The 20,987-nt window shown below is 42.9% G+C and overlaps 1 protein-coding gene across 2 annotated transcripts in view; it reads left to right on the forward strand.

Moving 5' to 3' along the window:
• The window catches only part of Reep1 (receptor accessory protein 1), a 57,727-nt gene that overhangs the window by 8,304 nt on the left and 28,436 nt on the right, over positions 1–20,987 (forward strand). For both annotated transcript variants that reach the window (XM_051154703.1, XM_051154702.1), the window contains exon 3: positions 13,490–13,610. In XM_051154703.1, coding sequence (XP_051010660.1) covers positions 13,490–13,610 — 121 coding nt within the window. The remainder of the gene's footprint in view (positions 1–13,489; positions 13,611–20,987) is intronic.

Genomic DNA, 20,987 nt, shown 5'->3' on the forward strand with positions numbered 1-20,987 from the left:
CCCCAGGAGTTGGAGTTGCAGGTGGTTGAGCATGGCCTGGCACAGATGCTGAGAAGCACATTCAGGTCCTCTCAAAGAGTACTATCCACTCTTAACCATTGGGCTAACTCTTCAGTCTCGATTAATGTCCTTTTGATGGACACTGTTTGGCTTTTTTCACTTATAAACAATACCCTTGCTAGACACATCTTTAGTCTCAGCACTTGGAAGGCAGAGGCAGGGTAGATCAGCTTTGTGAGTTCAAGACCAGCCTAGGATACATGAGACTTTGTTTTAATCCTCTACCCCAAAGGAAATGAATATAGCTATGTTTAGCAGTGGTGCAATTAAAAATGTTGTTAACATTGATATACAGCCTTTTCCCAAAGACAGTGAAAAGTACATAGTGTTCTGTTCTTTTTTAAGGAGGTTGGCAGATATTTTCATTCTGAAGAAGAAAAAGGTTTTACTCTAAAAGGGCCAGTTTGAACTTATCTATCCCACCCTGCCCCCCACAGAATCATAGGCCCAAAGTCAGACCTGGACACGTTTTGGGTCATTGGCCTTAATTATTGTAGAACACAGCTATTCAATCTTTCTTCTGAAGGAGCCATGTCTCAGCCACAGCTGGGGTCTGGCTTAATGGTTCAATGTGCTTGCACCCTGTTGTCTCGTTTCATACCCATGACACAGGATGGGCTGGGCTCCGTAAGTAGACAGAACTCCGCTGCACCACGCCTTATCTTCCTCCGGACACAGAACCTGTCAGAAGGAACCACGCCATTGTGAGAGAGCTTACATCAAGAAGCATCCATGTCAGCCCCACACAGTGGCGCATGCCTATAATCCCAGCACTCAGGGAGACAGAGGCAGTCCCATCTCTTGTGAGTTCAAGGCCAGCCTGGTTTACAAAGCAACTCCAGGATAGCCAAGGCTACACAAAGAAACCCTGTCTTGAAAAACTAAAAGAAGAAGAAAAAGAAGAGGAGGAGGAAAAGGAGGAGGAGGAAGCAGACTCCATGTCACCTGTAGAGATGAGGGTACTGGGTCCAGGGCCAGCAAAGAATGGATAGTCCATTAAATAGTGTGGCCTGCACCTTGAGTCATCCCGTTATGGCCTTTGAGGTTCCCTCTGTCTAGTGCTGTGTTCAGGCCTGCTGTCCTCACTCCTCATGAATACCAGGGGACTATCAGGTTAGACTCAGGAGCTCTTTCCTGGTGTATCTACATGTTAACCTTGCTACTTTTGCTGAGTGGAAATCCTGGCTAGTGCTGACTATGCCTTCAAGTTTTGGACTACCCACTGACCATGGTACAGTTTTAGTCTTGAACTACCTAGTAAGTACTCAACCAGGTTTTTTTATTATTTTTTTGAGTCAGTATAATTTTTTTCAGGTTTTGTTTTTTGTTTTTGTTTTTGTTTTTTTGAGACAGGGTCTCATTATGTAGCCCTGGCTAGCCTGGAACTTGCTATGTAGACCAGGATGGCCTTGAACACATAGAGATCCTCCTGCCTCTGCCTCCCAAGTGCTGGGATTAAAAGTGCTCTTTACCACACTCATCCCTGTCAATTTGATTTTTATGTGGTGAAGCATGGAAATTTGCTTTTGCTAACATGACAAATCATGTTAGCCACCACCATGCCTGGCCGGCCTCCATCTTCTTAACGGGTGCTGCTCCCTTCTCCCTCCAGCTCACCCTGGCATCTTGATCCTTCTCAAGCTTTAGATTTTGTCTTCTGCTTCCAACAGATCTGTGTCTGCTCTGTACCAGGTGATTAGATAGGCTCCCCCAATAATCCCAGATATTTCCCCATCTTCAAGTCAGCTGCGAGCAACCTTCGTTATGTCTGTAAGCTCCTTTGTCACAGAAGGTCCACATTCAGGGACATAACACCAGGAGGAGGAGAAAGTCATAGGAGCCCTGTCCACAGTGGGAGTATATTTGGCACCTGGCACATCTGGAGTGTTCATGCAGAGATAGGTAGAACCCCTTCCTTCTCTGCTTGTCAAATGGAGGCCACACCCGTTCCCTCCTCTTTGCTGATGGCGACTCGAAATTTATGGGTGGGAAGCGAGGGTCCCTTGCTCTTCTGAGGGCCTCAGCTCTGCAGTGAGGGGCTCTCCAGGAGTCACCCCCTCTCACTTTGACGGAAACAGCAACCAAGAAGCCACCAAATAGATAGGATGGTCATTTGCTCCACAACTTGCGGAAGTGGTTTCGTTTAATCCTTTTAAAGTTATAAAATAGTTTATTTCCACTGCAAAATAAAACTGAAACAATTCACTGAAAATGAAGTACAGGGACCGAGGGTGTGTGTGAGCATTGGCATAGATTGAGAAATTGCCTAGATCTGATGCCCGTGGATATGTCAGTGTGGGGGCAGGGGTTGTAGTGGTAGTTAACTGGTGCAGGAGAGCTGAGCCCCATACGGCCACACACCTCTTGGCAGGTGGTCCTGGGCTGTGTAAGAAAGGTAGATGAACTGTGCCGTGTAAGGCAAACAAACCCTGACCTCCCCTAAGCTGCTTTGATCAGAAAGGGACCGAATTAGAACTCCTGTCCTGCTCTGCACTTTCAACTCGCACCTCTATAGTGGGGTTTTCTCAGTGGAATGAATACAATTAAAAATGAATGGACGGATCAATCAACAAACCAGCCAACAAACAGATATCTCAGGAGGTAAATAGGGTAGGACAAACTGGAAAGTGCAGTGACTGTCCATGACAGGATGAAGTCTTGAGTCCTGGTTTTGCTATGAAGAGGACACTCAACAAGGCCAAGTGGGCGCTTCCTTCTCGGTGACCCTGGAGATGCGACTGAGCCTTAAAATTAGGAAGTGCAGGCTGGGAGTGGGGAAATAGAACCAGGACTAGGCTAGTCCCAGGACAGAGGGGAAGGTGAGATTTCCATTCCTGGGCGGGCACCTTTGTAGAGGTCGGTTAGAGTCTGTTCGTTCTTCCTTAGCCAGGGAGCAGCTTTCAGAGCTGTTTTCTGCCTGTACGCATCCTGTCCTTGAGGAGCGGGCTTATCTCTGAGTTGCTGCACTCCTATACCAGCACCCCACGGCTTTGGTGTCCTGGCTCTGTGATAAGGAGCAGCTGCTGTGGGTAGGAGAGCACATGAGGAACAGCGAGGCTGGAAGAAACCACAGGCATCGGTGGCTTCTAAAGAGCTTGCCTTTTGTTTTACTCTTTCATCTAATTTTCAGAGATTTTGTGATCATGGCATCCTAACAGACCTTAAAATCACCCCATTTTTTAGTCTAAGACTATTTGGGGGGCACTGAAGGGCTGGAGAAGAACATATACTAGTCATCCATTCATTTTTCTTTTTACTTTAGTATTTATTTAAGAATATGTATAAAAGGGGGGTTATATATCCCAGAATGGCCTAGAACTGTCTATGTACCTGACTGAGGATGACCTTGAACTTCTTATCCCCCTGCCTCTACCTTCTGATTGTTGCGATTACAGGTGAGCAGCCCCACGGCCAGTGTGTGCTGTGCTGGGTGGAGGAATTCAGGCATGCTAAGCAAGCATTCTACCAACTGAAGTTTTGATGTGTAGCCTAGGCTGGCCTCAAACTCATGATCTTCCTGTCCCAGCTTCTTGGGGCCTAGGGTTTATGGGCGTGTGCCACCATGCCCTCTGCAGTACCCGTGACTAGTCCATGCCTTTTAAGGGCTGACAGGTTAAGGGCTGAAGCCTGTGATTTCATCCCTAGGCCAGCATCCTAAGAGGGAAATGACTGTGGTGGTTTCCTTTTTAATCCTCCGGATACTGATGTCCCCCAAGATATAAAACTCATTCTGCTATGGCTAGTCTACAGCAGTTGGCTTTCCTATACCTGGGTATCTTCAAAGCAGGCTCCAAGCCCATAGTGGTGGTCCACACGTTTAAGTCCAACACTCAGAAGGCAGAGGCAGGTAGATCTTTGCAAATTTGAGGGCAGCCCAACCAACATAATAAGACCCTGATTCCTAAAGGAAGGAAGGAAGGAAGAAAGAAAAGGAAGGAAGGAAAAGAAGGAAAGGAAAAAGAAAAGAGAAAAGAAAACAAAAAAGACATGTCAGGCTACATCACCAGGGTAGACATGATTGCATAATAGCCTCCTATACAGTCTAGAGCTACCTGGCTCAAAAGGCAGGCCTGCTGGCCATTCCAAACCCTGCCACCTGCATTGTCACTGGAGTGTGCTTTGTTCTTCTAACAAGAGAAGACCCAAGGTATGAACCAAAAGGTGGACAGACAGGAAAATTGTTATGTTATTATTTTTTTTATAGATATTGTATTTGTGTGTGTGTGTGTGTGTGTGTGTGTGTGTGTGTGTGTGAGTGTGAGTGTATGCATGCATCTGCATTCATTACAGGCATGTGTGGGTCCTCAGAGGCAGAGGAGGGTGTTGGATTTCCTGGAGATGGAGGTATAGGCAGTGTGAGTCTCCAGGCATGAGTGCTGGGAACCAAACTCTGGTCCTATGAGCAGCAAGTGTTCCTAACCACTGGGCTGTCTTTCCAGCCTTCATGCCAAAAGCTTTTAAAAAGCCACATGAGCTTGGGTGGAATACACCAGAAAGATTCTCAAGAACAAGTGATCTGTAGCAAATGGGTCAGAAAATCAAGGCAGGCTGGGCAGTCCAGGGGCCCCTGGCAGCGGCTAATAGGCATATGCATTCCCTAGACCCTAATGTGTAGCCTGGGACAGAGGCTCTTTGTTGGCTGTGCAGCGCGAGTGTGGTTACTCAGATCTGTGTGGAGAGGCCTGCTATCTACAAAGTACACAGGGATCGTCCACTCCTGAGCACCCACGCCATAGCCTCGCTTGCGTGTGTACACAAAGAAGCAGACACAGGGAAGTGTGCTGAAGCTTGCCCTGTGAAAGGCAAAGGTTGTCATTAACCCCTTTGCCAGGGAGATACTTGTGTATTTTTGGAAGCCGTGGAAAAGTCTGAAGCTTTCCATGTCCTGGTATGAGACAGTCCCCGATTTATACTGTTGATTCTGTGCAGACTAGGGAAAGCAAGGTGTAGAAGGAGGGATGGAAAATGCTCCCACCTAGCACTTAAGGGAGTCACAGAAACCTACACCACTGAATAGTGTTTGGGTCGAGAGGAAGTGTTGGTGTGTAGAAGATAAGGCGAGTGACAAACAGACACAAACCCAGAGGTGTTTGATTTTGAGTATATTTTGGAGACAAGCAAGCCAGGTTTATATACACATTTTAAAACAGGGGCGTTTACACGTGGTGATGTTATTTTTTTATACAAATTAAAATACAGTGTAATTATGTTGTCATTAATTTTGAACAATTATTTATAAGTCATTAGATTGGTATCAGCATATGTATTTCATTTTTTTTTTATCAAAAGTCAATGTTTTTTATTATGTCAAACATCTGTGAGTCAAGGCAGTTGAATCACAGTTTGTTTGTCTGTTTGTTTGTTTGTTTGTTTTTAGCTCATCTGTCATTATCTGGAGTCTTACTCAAAACTTTATTTGTAAGTCATAATATAAAATATTTACTAGTGACTAATTTTTAGTCATGTTTTTATTAACAGGTAGAACAGAACTTAGTGGTAAACTTGACTGAATGACCTTCGGCTGAAGTTTTAAGTAAAGGGTCGCCTAGCAACACAGTTACATCTTAAAAAGTTTTTTGATAAGGAAAATAAAAACAAAGATAGAAAGAGAAAACATTTAGAAAAACAGTCAGGATATTTCAAAACAATGAGTGATGAGAGAAAAAAGGAAGGGACTGTAATTAGTTACTGCTGGCAAGAACATCAGACCTGTTCTAGGAAGCTTGGTAGGGTCGCTGCCTCGGTTCTGTGGTAACGTTTGTCACACAGACTCCACTGGAAGGGTCATGACAGTTTCCCAATTTTTATTTTTTAATTGTAGCTCATAAATTTTTTGTTTGACCAGGGAGATAGACTTAGAGACTAGTTTAAAGACATAAGGAAGACAGGAGAATAAAAGAAACACCACACCAGCTAAGACTCCGATAGAAATTAACCAATGTAGTCAATTGTCAGGATTTAAGTTGGCAAGTTTCATTTGTAATGATTTAGTTAGGTCTTTTATTTTGTGTTTAAAGAGTTTGTATATTTTGAGTAAGATCATTATTTAAAAATTTTTTAATAAACGATTTTTAGTAAATTTTCAATTCATAGTTTTATTATAAGGAAGTAGTGTGACACACCATATTTAAAACTTGTATGTCATTGGGTAGATAACTGAACCTTGACATTTTTTATCCCCCCCCCCCCCGCAAGTGCCAAAACCACATCTTTTAGAGTATTAATCTTTGTTTTTAACTTTTTGTCTGTAATTTGTTGTTCAGTGAGGGCCTGAGAAACATTTTTGTTTAAGTTATTGACAAAATGAGCATTTGTATATTTGAAGTTAATGTAACAGTTAACATTGTAAAAGTTGTAAGACTAGCTAATTTGTAAGATGGGAACTATAACAAATCTCTACGGCCTAATGAGTTTATTGACTTTTTTTGAAGTTTGTAGAGCCTTATTATCAAACCATGGATCCTTTTTAAGATTCACTGGCAGCATAACATATTTTGGTTTTTAAAAAAGTATTATGATGGAAAGAGTTATGTTTAAAGAAGAATCTACACAATTAGTAAGAATACATTTAAAACAATGTATATGAAAATATTTTATTTTTTATCTGTAATATTGTTTCCTGAAGTTTTTTTTCCTGGGCAAAGGCCTTTTGATTGAAAGGTTGGGTCTGCTGGTCTGGGATTTAGATGGGTAGTTTTGTGTTTTGTGGAAACACATAAGTATATTTTTTCCCTGAGGTGATTAAGACACCTGGCCCTTTTTAGGTGCCAGTTAAAAGATATACTGTTGAAGTTCCATTTAAGGATCCATCAGTAAAAACCAAACAGGTTCCTGTTATAGGATTTTTTGTTATTTTTAAAGGAAGAATAATGTCTATTTTTTTCACAAATTTTTAAAAAGATTTATTTATTTATATATTATGTATATAGTGCTCTGCCTGCATGTACATCTGCAGGCCAGAAGAGGGCATCATAGCACTCACAGATGGTTGTAGTTGCTGGGGATTGAACTCAGGATCTCTGGAAGAACAGGCAGTGCTCTTACCCTCTGAGCCATCTCTCCAGCAAATTTTAATATAGGATTTTGAGGCTTATGAAATTTTATTTGACCCATATAATATGATAGAGCAATTTTTTAATTGTTACATGTTTGTGAAAGAGTATCTAAATGTTTTTTATTGTAAGGAACAATTATTTTTTGTATTTTTAAAAAAATAACTCTCTAGATCTTAATCTTTTTTTAATAATTAATTGGCTACACATATACGGATAGGAAGAAACTGTTTTTACTTGTGTACGAGGCAAATATATTCACTTTAAGATCCCATCTTGTCAGAGGCAAGTAGTGGGCATATAGTTAGTTTTTAATATAATAAGAGACCAAGACTTAGTATAATTAATTTGTTGTACTTTGGCATCTTGTATTTTTTGTTTTATTAATTTTAGCTTTTGTAAGGCTATTTTGTGTTAATTGTTTGGGAAATCTTGGATCTGGATCTCTTTTTAAAGTTTTAAACAAATGATGTAATTGTCCAGTAGTAATCTTTAATAGGGTTTGATCCAATTTATATTTTAAAATAATTTTTTAAATCAATAAGCATTTTTAATTTATTAATCCTAAATTGTAACTTTTGTGACATAATAAAATTGTCATAGATAGTTTTTTTTTTAAGTAACTGGCCTATTATGTTGTATTTTGTCAGAGGCAATAACCAATCTATATTGCGTTAAAGACACTCAATCATACCTTTAAGGATGGATTCAGTTAATTTTTTTATCCTTTTTGTTATAAGGATATCATCTATATAATGCAAAATAAAAGTCTTTTTTATATTTACTTTTAACAGATTTTAATGTTTGGTCCACAAATTCTTTACAAAGAGTGGGACTATTTTTTACTCTTTGAGGAAAAACTTTTTACTGATATTTTTGATAAGGTCTCTGAAAGTTAACTGAAGGTATGTTAAATGTAAATTTATGAGAATCTTTAGGATGTAATTTAATAGTGAAAAAACAATCTCTTAGATCTATAACAATAATATAATAGCCTCCGGGAATAGTTATAGGAGAAGGGAGGTTAGGTTGAAGGGCTCCCGTATCATGTATAGTCTTATTTACAGTTTTTAAATCTTATTTTTAAAAACCTCTTATTTTTATGACTTTTTAAAAATAACAAACATGGGAGTATTTCATGGACTATTTAATTTTCCTATATGTCCTGTATAATTGTTTTTTAACAAGTTGTTTTAATGTCTGTATCATTTTTGTGTTAGGGGCCACTGATTAATCCAAACAGGCTCTTCATTTATCCATGAAATTTTATTTGTATATAATTTAATTTTTTGAATTTTTTTTACCTTTATGGTTATTAGAGGTCTGTTTAGTTATTTGTACAGTTATTTGTACAGTTTTTTTAAAAGGCCTAATCATATTTTTTTTTAGCCAACTGTATTTTCTCATAAGGAGAAAGTAGATAATCTTTGTTTATGCTAAGATTTAACCTTGTGCTTCCTGGTGTTGTTTTTGGCAGATCTAAGTTGTTAAAATCAGAATCGAGAGGATTTAAGTTACTTTTTTTTAATCCCTTCTTTTTACTTTTGGGCTGAGGGCTTGCCCCTCACCCTGTTTTTTGTTTCTCCAGCTATAAGGGGGTCTCATCCTTGGGAAACTTTTATTTACACTCATGTTTTTAATGTTTTCCTTTTTTACATGGAAGACATAACCCCGGAGGCTTGTTTATCCTAAAGGAGATCTGTTTTACCTTGGTGTAGTCACGACAAATGTGACCCTTGCTGACCACAAGAGAAGCATGAATTTTTTATTTGTTGTCACCTCCTTTTAAGTTCTGCAGGTGTGAAATGTTTCCCTTGCACAGCTGTAGCGCGTAGGCCATACCCTGGACCTACTGTTGGCTGTAGAATAATCTTGTACAGTCCCTGTTTTCCTTAGTCTGATTAGTTCTTGGTAGAGAGCATTGGCATTTTCTCATGTTAATTGTGTAAATAACATGTCTGATCTTTCAGAGTGAGCCAGCATCCTATCTAGTATCTCTTCTAGTAACAAAAATTCGCAAAATTATGTCAAACTCTTTTTTGAGGTTTTGACCCCTCTGTCTTTTAACATATGACTCAAGACTGTCATGACTTGCCCCTGCTGGGCTATGAATACCCCATAATTTTTACCTACTTGCCTCTTAGATCAGCCTTTTCTCTGTTGAGTTTGTAGCCTTCTTTGGCGAGGTCCTTATCATTTGTCTGAAAAACATATTTAAAAAGAGGAGGGAAAGCTTATCTTATGTCAAGCCCCACGTTGGGCGCCACCTGTTGCAGACCGTTTCAGTCGGGTTTAGGTGTTTGGGTTGGGAGTTCTCGAAGTGTCGGTGTGTAGAAGATAAGGCGAGTGACAAACAGACACAAACCCAGAGGTGTTGTTTGATTTTGAGGATATTTTGGAGACAAGCAAGCCAGGTTTATATACACATTTTAAAACGGGGTGTTTACACGTGGTGATGTTACTTTTTATACAAATTAAAATACAGGATGTAGTGTAATTATGTTGTCATTAATTTTGAACAATTATTTATAAATCATTAGATTGGTATCAGTGTATGTGTTTTGGTTTTTTTTTTTTTTTTAATCAAAAGTCAATGTTTTTTATTATGTCAAACATCTGTGAGTCAAGGCAGTTGACTCACAGTTTTTTTTTAACTCATCTGTCACTATCTGGAGTCTTCCTTAAAACTTTATTCGTAAGTCATAATATAAACTATTTACTGGTGACTAATTTTTAGTCATGTTTTTATTAACAAGTAGAATAGAACTTAGTGATAACTTGACTGAATGACCCTCGGCTGTCGTTTTAAGTAAAAGGTCGCCTAGCAACACAGTTACGTCTTGAAAAGTTTTTTGATAAGGAAAATAAAAACAAAGATGGAAAGAGAAAACATTTAGAAAAACAGTCAGGATGTTTAAAAACAACGAGTGATGAGAGAAAAAAGGAGGGGACTGTAATTAGCTACTCCTGGCAAGAACATCAGACCCGTTCCAGGACACTCTCCCTTGGTAGGGGTCATCGCCTCAGTTCCGAGGTAATGTTTGTCACACAGACTCCAGCAGAGGGGTCGTGACAGATAAGCCTAGCCCTTAGTCTAAGAGGTGCAGAGAACTTACTAAGGAAAGTGTCTAGAGGTCCTGAGTGGAAAGGAGACTTAAATACTCTTGGTTTCTTTAGCATTTCTTAGCTATGTGTATGTATGACCTGCTTTTTTGAAGGAAATGTCTTTTACATAATAACTAGAGAGCCGCAGCATGACGCCTGCCCTTGGGACTGTGTGTATACAAGGCTGGTGTCTGAGCTAGCTGCATTCAGTGGCTCTCCCTGTGGACTAGCAGACAATTTGTTTTCAAAACAAAAGGTCCCATATCATCAATCACTGGCGTGTCGCACTCTAGGGGGATCAATCATGCTTCTCCTCTTTCAGCCCCGGTCTTTTGTGGTTGTGAAAGATGAGTCAGCTTTGTCAGGACCATTCCCCCTCCCCGCAAGTTACTGGGAGAATAATCAGGAAGAGCCTGATGGAGGCAGAAAGGGGAGAGGTTCTGGTGGAGTGGAAGTGCTGGCCGGGGAGAGGAGCCTCTGTGAATCTGAAGGAGCTCTGAAATGCCTTGTTAGGGATTATTTTTCTTTTCAGCTCCCTTTATCTGGGAAGGATGCCTGGGAGCGACTTACTTTTTGATCCCTCAGACTAGCATAAGAGCCCTTCTCACCCACTGCATCTTGTTTTAAGGATGCCTGAGATTTGTTTTAAGTAGATGTGGTCAGGTTTGTGAACCTGAAAATGACTGACAGGAAGGGAGATGTTTGTTCAGCCTGCGGATCCCTTGAAACACGAAGTGCAGCCTACCACGCCACACAAAGCTACTGTGGGAGGCACCAGGCTGGCCCTGAAGGCAGAGGGTGGGACCAGTGGCCCTTGCAGTCCACGAAGTTCCATGAGAAGGGACGGGCTGGCAAGGTGAGTGGATCTGAGGTTGCTGTTGTAAATGGTTCTTAGACATAGCAGCATCTCTTGATATCTGGTTCTGGTCCTATGGCAATGCAAGTACATCCATAGTGGCTTGGAATATGAGATCCTACAGGCTTTGCACTACTGGCCTGTACGTGAAAGCTGTGTGAAGCTCTTTGAGCATAGGCCATTTTCTCACTTACCAGCTCACTCTCGTTCCCAGGATTAAGAGGGTGTTAAAGAGATGGTTCAGCAGTTAAGAGTGCTTGCTGCTCTTGCAGAGGACTAGCGTTAGGTTCCCAGTACTCCAGTTGGGTGGCTCAAGACCTCCTGTAACTGTAGCTTTGGAGGGATCTCACGCTCTCTTCTGGCCTCTGTGGTCACTACACTTACATGCATACACACACACACACACACACACACACACACACACACACACACACACAAACACAATTTAAAAAATAAAATGTTAGAAAAAAGTAAGAGTTCAGAAGGGGCCTGAGCTCGTGCTGGGGAGCTCTTTCTTGGCTAGCTCTAGGAATTGGCTCACCCTGGCAAGGACACGTCCTCCAGGACCAGCAAAGCCGCAAGATGTCAACCGCCAGAATACAGAAATCGACCTTTGGGCACCACAGTGTGCTTGCCCAGGTTATTCACAGCATCAGGGAGAGACTCAGGAGGTGGGGTTGAAATCCGGGTTAAACTCTGCTCACCACACCATGGCCCCACTGATCTGCATCCATTCGAGGGGCTTGGCTTTTCCAGTTTTTCGAAGGCACGTGGTGTAGATAGCAGAGACCCACTAGGACACTTGTCTCGGGTTGATATCATTATTTTGGTTTGTTTTGTTTTGAGACAATCACTTTTTTAAAAAAAAGATTTATTTATTTATTATGTATACGGTGCTCTGCCTGCATGTGTGCCTGCCTGCCAGAAGAGGTCGCCAGATCTCATTATAGATGGTTGGGAGCCACCATGTGGTTACTGGCAATTGGACTCAGGTCCTCTAGAAGAGCAGCCAGTGTTCTTAACCTCTGAGCTATCTCTCTAGTCCAGGTTGATATTATTTTACCAGCTGATCACTGGCTGGACTCCTAAGTTCAAGGATGTCAGGCTATCTTCTCCCTCCTCTCTTCCTTCCTCTCCCCTCCTGTACTCTCCCCTCTCTTCTCCTGTCCCCTCCCTCCCCTTCCTTCCCTTCCCGTCTTCTCTGCTCCTCACCTGTCCTCTCACTTTACAAATCCATCCTCTTTCTCTGTTGGTTTTTCTGTTGGTATATGTGTATTTGTGTGTGAATGTATTTGGAGGGGTGTGTGTGTGTGTGTGTGTGTGTGTGTGTGTGTGTGTGTTTCTAAAGGTACACATGCATTTCTAAAGGTACACATGCATGTATTTATGAGTGGTTCCTCAAGTCCATCTTTTTTTTTTTTTGGATACAGAGTCTCAGTGGCCTGTGACCCATGGAGTAGGCTAACCTGGCTGGCCAGCATCCTAGGGATCCATTGCCTCTGCCTCTCCAGATGTTGTAGCATGCACTCATGCTACATCTGGCTTTTCCATTCTTTGTGGCATCTGTACGTCACACTCAGCTCTGAAAACAAGCATTGTCCTGACTTCCTCAGTCCGAGATGCCAGACTCTTGTCTCTTTCTGGAAGCTCCAGGATTGCAGGGATCTCCTTTGCCAACCCCCACCCACAGTGCCTTATAGAAGATGGCATAGATGGGGCGGGGCAGCGTTTGTGGGATAAATGAATGAATGGGTCCAGGATCGTATGTTATCCCACACCCATTTTTCATTATACACACACACACATACACACACACACACACACACACACACACATGATTAAGATCTCTGTTACCTGCCATTGAGTTGAGTAAAGTCAATACAATTCTCCTGCTGGGTAGGAGTTAGCTTCTCTCCCTGCCTCTATTGAGACAAGAAAGAGAAGCGCCTGGCCAGTGTGGAGACCCTGCCGGCTTCCCCCTGCTATAATTCCCTGGCCTCTGTGTCTCCTGTCCATAAATGACGTAGGATGAATGACTGGGTGCCCACAAACAAACTTGATCCTCTGCCCACAAGCTGAAGCTGGATCCACATGCCAACCCCAGTGAGCATAGCCCTGCAGAAACTGCCAGGTGCTACCAGGCGAGACTACGGGGTAATCGCTGGAGAGAGCTTGCCTTCCTCCTCTTCTTGAGAAATAGAAACAAAATGAAACACAAGTTGGCTTTCAGGGAGAGCTCTTAGGTGTGTAGATGTGCATGTGTGTACGCGTTCTGTCCCCAGGAGAATGAGGAATCTGGGAACCTGGCACCTGGACAGAAGGTGGGAGGCATCTGTGCCAACTCCAGTCTTTTTTCACAGCCTGTAGGCAGTGCTGCTGAGAACCTGATGGAAAGTGTATTTTCTTATCTTTTCAGGTTTCCGTTCTATTATGAACTAAAAATAGCATTTGTAGCCTGGCTGCTGTCTCCCTATACAAAAGGATCCAGCCTCCTGTACAGGAAATTTGTTCATCCCACACTGTCTTCAAAAGAAAAGGTAACTGACGCTGCCTTCTAGTAAAGGCAAAATCAAAGTCCTGTGTAGAGGGATTGTTTTGTTGCAGGAGACCCCTTGTGGTTCTTCTTTACTTCAGCAGGTAAGTTGTTTCCTTTAATAGGCCATGTTCGTATATATTTTTTCATTCTCACCCTCATTTATTTTGAGTGGGCACATGCATGCCATGGCACACATGTGACAACCAAGTGTATCTTGAGAACTGAATTCAGGTTATAAGGCTTGGCAAGTGCCTTTATCCACTGAGCCATCTTGCCAGCTCCCTGTCTCTGTTTTCCTCGTCCTCGTCCTCGTCCTCGTCCTCGTCCTCGTCCTCCTCCTCCTCCTCCTCCTCCTCTTCCTCCTCCTCCTCCTCCTCCTCCTCCTTCTTCTTCTTCTTCTTCTTCTTCTTCTTCTTCTTCTTCTTCTTCTTCTTCTTCTTTCTCTCTCTCTCTCTCTCTCTCTCTCTCTCTCTCTCTCTCTCTCTCTCTCTCTCTCTCGGGTCTTGTTCTGTAGCCTTGACTGTCCCTGAATGGCCCACACGTTGGCCTCCAGCTCATCGCTATCCTCCTGCCTCAGCTTCCTATGTGCTGGAGTTAAGGCTTGCACCTCTGTACCCAGCTCCAGTGCCTTTTTAAAAAACTCACTTCTATAGCTGACCATGGTGGTGCACACTTTGAATCCCAGGACTCAGGAGGTGGAGGCAGGCATGGATCTCTGTGAGTTCAAGGCCACCCTAGTCTGCAAAATGAGTTCCAAGCCAGACAAGGCTAAACTAATGAGACCCTGTCTCAACACCGCCGCCCCCCCCCCATTTCTGTAAGCTTCTATTTTTTATACTTTTACTTCTAATTGTATGTATCTATGGAGCACAGCCTGACAATTTGATACATGCATATCATTTGTGTTGACCAAATCAAGATAGTTAATGAGTTAATGTTTCTACATTCTTGCACATTAAAAATTATTAGTACATAATAATTGCACATATTTATGAGGTACAATGTGAGTTTTCAGCATTTGTACAATGTGTTCTGATCAAATCAGGATAATTAGCAGTTTTTCTCCTTATTACTTTGTCTTTGGAAACTTCAAAATCCTCTCTTTCTGTGTGTCTCTGTCTCTCTCTTTCTCTGTCTCTTTGTCTCTCTCTCTGTCTCTCTGTCTCTATCTCTCTCTGTCTGTCCCTCTCTCTCTCTCTGTCTCTCTCTGTCTGTGTCTCTCTCTTTCTCTCTGTCTCTCTCTCTCTTTCTCTGTCTATGTCTCTGTCTGTCTGTCTGTCTGTCTCTCTTTCTCTCTCTCTGTCTGTGTTTGTCTATCTGCCCCTCTCTCTCTCTCTCTCTCTCTCTCTCTCTCTCTCTCTCTCTCTCTTTCTCTTTCTGTTCCTCTGCCCACCCCCATTGGGAACTGTTGTCACCCTGCAGTACGTCAGAACACTAGTGTGAATTACTTCTGTCTGTAGCACTGTCCAACTTCCCGTGTCCCTTGCCTCCCTTCCTTTTGGACTCTGCATCCAGACTGACTATTTTGACATCCACATGAGCACATAGCACTTATACTTACTTCACTGACTTCATTGTGGTCCATTATGCTTGGAAAGGTTATTGTTCTGTATTATTCTGAGTAAAATTAGTAGTTTTCTATTATGTATATATGCCACATTTCCTCATCCATCCACTGGTGAACATCTGGGTTAGTTCCATCTTACTATCATGAATAGCACAGCAATATCTGATTGGTTCAAAATCTGCACAGTTATCTCAATAGATGCAGGGAAAAGCATTTGATAGAGTTCAGTGTTCTTTGGGTTGGAGAGATGGCTCAGCAGTTAAGAGCAGAGGAGCTGGGTTCTCCCATCTTGTGAGGTAGCTTACAACCATCCGTAATTCCAGCTCCACGTGACCCTACATCCTTTTCTGACCTCTGCAGGCACCTTACACACATGCGGTATTTATACATACATGCAGGCAAAACACTCATATACATGACAAAATAAATCTAAAAATAAATACTTAAAAAAGAATTCACCTTCCATGACAAAGTTCTCAGGGAATTACATACAGAAGGAACATACATCAACATGATAAAAACCATGTGTGACATCCCGCTGTCAGCTCCATATCTGACTGGGGAGAAGCTTTGTTTTTATGTTTCAGATAATACTAGCGTGTCATAGTATGAGAGGGTCTCTCCATAGCAATCTGTCAAGATAAAGAAATAAAAGACATGCATGCAAGAAGAGAGGACATCATATGTTCCTGTTTTCATATGGTCTGATTCTATATGTAGAAAAACCTAAGGATCCCACAAAAAAGACTATTAAAACTGACAGGTAAATTCAGTAATTAAATGATTAAATAAATCAAGGTATAAAATCAGAAATATTGGGGCTAGAGAGATGGCTCCACCCACAAAATGTTTGCTATGCAAGTGTGAGGACCTGGGTTCTGACTGTGAACACCCGCATGGAGAAACAGGTTCCGCAGTGCATGGCTGTAACCTCAGCACTGGTGGGGAGGGGAGGATGGAGATGGGCAAAAACCCTGGAACGCCCTGTAGAGACAGTCCAGCCACCTCAGTGAGTTCCAAGTTCAGTAAAGACTGTCTCAAAAAAAAAAAAAAAAAAAAAAAAGGAGGTGGAAAATAGAGGCATGGCTTCCACATTCATGTGCACATGTGCACACACACATGCATAAACACTTGAACATATACACACATGTCCAACACACACACAATCAGTAATAATTCTTCTTTATTGTGGTGCTAAAGATTGAGCCCAGGGCTTCATGAATGCTAGGCAGATGTTCTACCACTGGCCTACATCCCCAGCCCATAGGTTGCACTCTTCATATACCAATGACAATACTGTTGACAAGGAAATATGAAAGTAATCTGTTTGTTTAAAAAAGTGCATATTTAGCTGGGCAGTGATGGTGCATGCCTTTGATTCCAGCACCTGGGAGGCAGAGGCAGGTGGATCATTGTGAGTTTGAGGCCAGCCTGGTCTACAGAGTGAGTTCCAGGACAGCCAGGGCTACACAGAGAAACCCTGTCTCGAGGTGGGGGCGGAGAGTGTATATTTGTACGTGTTTAGACATAGCAGCTGGGCACGGTGGCTCACACCTGCAATCCCAGCTCTTAAAAGGTTAGAAGGGAGGATGACAAGTTTGAGCTACAAACTTAGATCCTGTCTCAAAAGAAAGTAGTGAAGTTATATAAAGATGTTGTTTATCATTATTGATAAGGCATTTTCACAAATTAAAAGAAATAAAAAGATTAATAACTTAACTCCCCAAAGATCACAAACATCCAGTTCCAATACTCAAAAGGACGAAGCAGGTGGATTTCTTGACGCAGGTTAAAGGCCAACACGATCAACGGTGAGCTTCAGGCCCTCCGGGAGCACACAGGTCCCTATCTCAAAGAATGAATGAATGAATGAACTACCCAAATTCAACCTTTTTAAAATTATAAAGATATCTACATATACTGTTTACCATTTTACACAGACTCTTCCTTTGATAGTTGTCAAAAGTAAGCTAGGAACAGAGGTATGCACACACTCAGTCCCAGACTTTGCAAGAACAAGAGAGGAAAGTCTAGGGAGCCAAGGAGTTCAAGACTAGTGCAGGCGGCATAAGAAGATCCCATCTTGGGGCTGGAGAGATGGCTCAGAGGTTAAGAGCACTGGCTGCTCTTCCAAAGGTCCTGAGTTCAATTCCCAGCAACCACATGGTGGCTCACAACCATCTATAATGAGAACTGGTGCCCTCTTCTGGGCTGCAGGTGTACATGCAGACAGAGCACTGTATACATAATAAATAAATCTTCTTTAAAAAAAAAAAGAAGAAGAAGAAGATCCCATCTCAGAAACAAATAAATAAACAGAAGCTTAACATAGTTGGCTGGGAAGACAGCTCCGCTGACGAAATGCTTGCCCCGCATGCACAAAGCTCAGGGTTTAATATCCAATACTGTCTAAAATCAGGCATGGTGACACACCTGTAATCCCAGCACCCTGAAGGTGGAGGCAGAAGTTCAAAGGTCATCCTAAGCTACCTAGGTGTTTCGAAGGCCGGCCTGAGTTACTTGAGATCATGTCTCTAAAGAAGTGAATAAATCTTAATGCAAATACAACATTTGTACTTAAGAAGGTGGCTCAGTGCCATGCAAGCATGAGGACCTGTGTTCATCTCCCCAGCAGTATATCTCCCGGCATGCATGTGTCTGTAACCCAGGACTAGGCCAGTGGGGAGGGGAAATAAAAACAAGCAGATGCCAGAGCCTCAGAGTCAGCTAGTCCAGCCACAGTGGTGAGCTTCAGGTTCAGAGAGAAACCTGAACAACTAAGGTAGAAAGCCAGTTAAATGAACTGTAGTGTAAATATGCCAGCTGACAATCTGAGTTTAAGCCTCAGAACCCAGATTGGGGGAGGGGGGAGATGGGAGAGAGAGAGAGAGAGAGAGAGAGAGAGAGAGAGAGAGAGAGAGAACCAACCACCCCATGCACCATGAGAGAGAGAGAGAGAGAGAGAGAGAGAGAGAGAGAGAGAGAGAGAGAACCAACCACCCCATGCACCATGGCCTATGCACCCCCTTACACACACACACACACACACACACACACACACACACATACACGCATGCAGCACACACACTAAGTAAATAAATAAATAGGGATGGATCTCCAAGCAAATTGTTATTTGTATTTTGAGATCATAAACATCACCCATAATGCATAGCTGCACGATCTTTCTAATGACCCACAGTGACAGAACCGTTTCCTTCTAAATATTGAGATTATTCCTATTTCCTTCCTGTTACAGGCAACTCTGTGCTGAGCACTACCATACACAGGGTTCACTCAGTTAATTGCTTTAGCTTAATGAATTCCTGAGAGTGGAATTACTGCGCTAAATGAGTCTAATGGTGCATAATTCGTTGATTACATTATTTTTCTAACCTGATTGTGTAGTGGAATTCTTTAAAGTAAAACAGGCACCTCTTACATCTTGAATGTGAAAATATCCCTCACAGGCCTTTTGTTTTTGAAGAGCTGGTCCCCAGCTGGCAGTGCTATTTTGGGAGGCTACAGCATCTTTCTTTATTTCTAAGATTTATTTATTTATTATTTTTACAGTATCCTGTCAGCATGTGTACACCAGAAGAGGGCACCAGACCTCATTATGGATGGCTGTGAGCCACCATGTGGTTGCTGGGAGTTGAACTCAGGACCTTAGTAAGAAGAACAGACAGTGCTCTTAACCTCTGAGCCATCTATCTCTCCAGCCCGGGAGGCTGTTAGATTCTTTTGGACATGAAGGTTAAGGAGCAAATGTGGTTCTGGGACACTGAGATCTCCATTTCCTGGTTGTGCCATGTCAGGAACAGCTGCCACGTGTCCCTGCCACTGTGACTGCGAGCAGCTCCCCCTACCTTGTCTGGTCCACTGTGATGGATGATTCTATCTCAAACTATCAAGATAGAATTCCTCCTTCCTCTAGTTGTTGGTCAAGTATTTTCTCATCGAGAAAATGAACACAGAACCCCGCAGGTAGCTCCCACTGGCAATCTAATGTCCCCACTTTCTGAAGTTCTATGCTTAGGAGTTCTTGGAGAAGGCTCTGGGGAACAGCGCAACTGGGCAGCTGCAACCCTGAATGGCCCCTTAGGAGCCACGCCCACAAGCCCCTCCCATTTCAGGAAGGCGGGGCTAAAGAACTAGATACCTCTTGACTTGGTTTCCAAATCCCACTCTCCTCTCATTTCTCACAATGCTGTGTCTCCCTTGAAGCTGAATCGTGTCCGTGAGGGAAAGTGGTGTCTCCTAAGACCTGCCGGGAATCACTCCTTTACTCGCTGGATCACAGAGGCCGGGCCCTCCTGGGGAGCCTGTGAACAGAGGTGCAGCTGGGGCGCCTGACCCCCACACACCCACACCCACCTCAAAGCAGAGGAAGCTCACTAAGGAGCAGAGATTCAAACAAAGCTGAGGCCACATAGCTTACTGAACTTTAAAATGAGCCACTGCGGGCTAGCAAACACCCACTTGCTCAGAACAATGAAAAGCACAAAACAAAAGAAATAAACAATACACCAGAGATGATCCAGAATCAAAACAAATTGGCAATATTGCACTTGGCTTTGGCCAGCAGACCTCAGTGCTGATTTCCGCCTTCTCTTTCCCTTGTGTGACACCAGACTTTAATCTCTTTTATTCCAATGTCTGTGAATTTGGCCCGGCGTGGTGGCGCACGCCTTTAATCCTAGCACTCAGGAAGCAGAGACAGGTGGACCACTGTGAGTTTGAGGCCAGCCTGGTCTACAAAGGGAGTCCAGGACAGCCAAGGCTACACAGAGAAACCCTGTCCAGGAAAAACCAACCAACCAACCAAACACAAATAATGACCATTTCTTTCTGTAGCCAATCTCTCCTATTGTTACACACATGAGGCAACATCTTAGAATAACAGAACTTGAGAGCTGCAAGGTTCCCATCACCTGGCTTGAAGATGAAGATGATGGAGGCTAGCACATATGGTACCCAGGCACTCACCCTATTAGCCCTTGTCACATACCACAGGGTGAATGAAGCACCATTATTATTGTCCTTTTCTAGAGGAGGAAACTCTGAAGAGAGGCTAGAGAGATGGCTCAGCAGTTAAGAGCACTGGCTGCTCTTCCAGCGGACCTGGGTTCCGTTTCTAGCACTCAGGTGGTGGCTCAAAACCAGCTGCAGCTCCAGCTCCAGGGGATCTGACACCCTCTTTGATGTCCACAGACATGCACGCACATGGTGCACATACATACATGCAGGCAGAATACTCATACACATAAAATAAATCTTTAAAACATAGAACAAAACCAAGCCAAACAAACCCCTACATTTTGCCACCAATTAGCTGAGGTCTGAGTTTGTTTTTAGTTTTTTGGTTTTTGTTTTTTTGTTTGTTTGTTTTTCTTTTTTCAAGACAGGGTTTCTCTGTGTAGCCTTGGCTATTCTAGACTCACTCTGTAGACCGGGCTGGCTTTGAACTCACAGAGATCCGCCTACCTCTGCCTTCTGAGTGCTGGGATTAAAGGTGTGCGCCACCACACTGAGTTTGAAGATCTGTTCGTGGTGTTCTGTCATGCTGGATTCTGTCTGTCTTGTGCAGCGGCTCCTTGGGGAAAGACAGGATTGTCTGTGTCGCTGGAACGTAGAGGGACTTTAGAGCTCACCTAGGCCTTGGATTGGTGAAATACTGTGTGCCTGCTCACTCACAACTCCACCTTTCACTTGGCCATATCTAACCCATCTTTCTCTACCCTCCTATCTATGAACTCACATTCAAAGTGTCTCTGATGTTACAGGCTAATGAGAGTCCGCCAGCAGGCAGGC

Source organism: Acomys russatus, chromosome 13, assembly GCF_903995435.1.
Source record: "Acomys russatus chromosome 13, mAcoRus1.1, whole genome shotgun sequence".
NCBI classification, from domain to species: domain Eukaryota; kingdom Metazoa; phylum Chordata; class Mammalia; order Rodentia; family Muridae; genus Acomys; species Acomys russatus.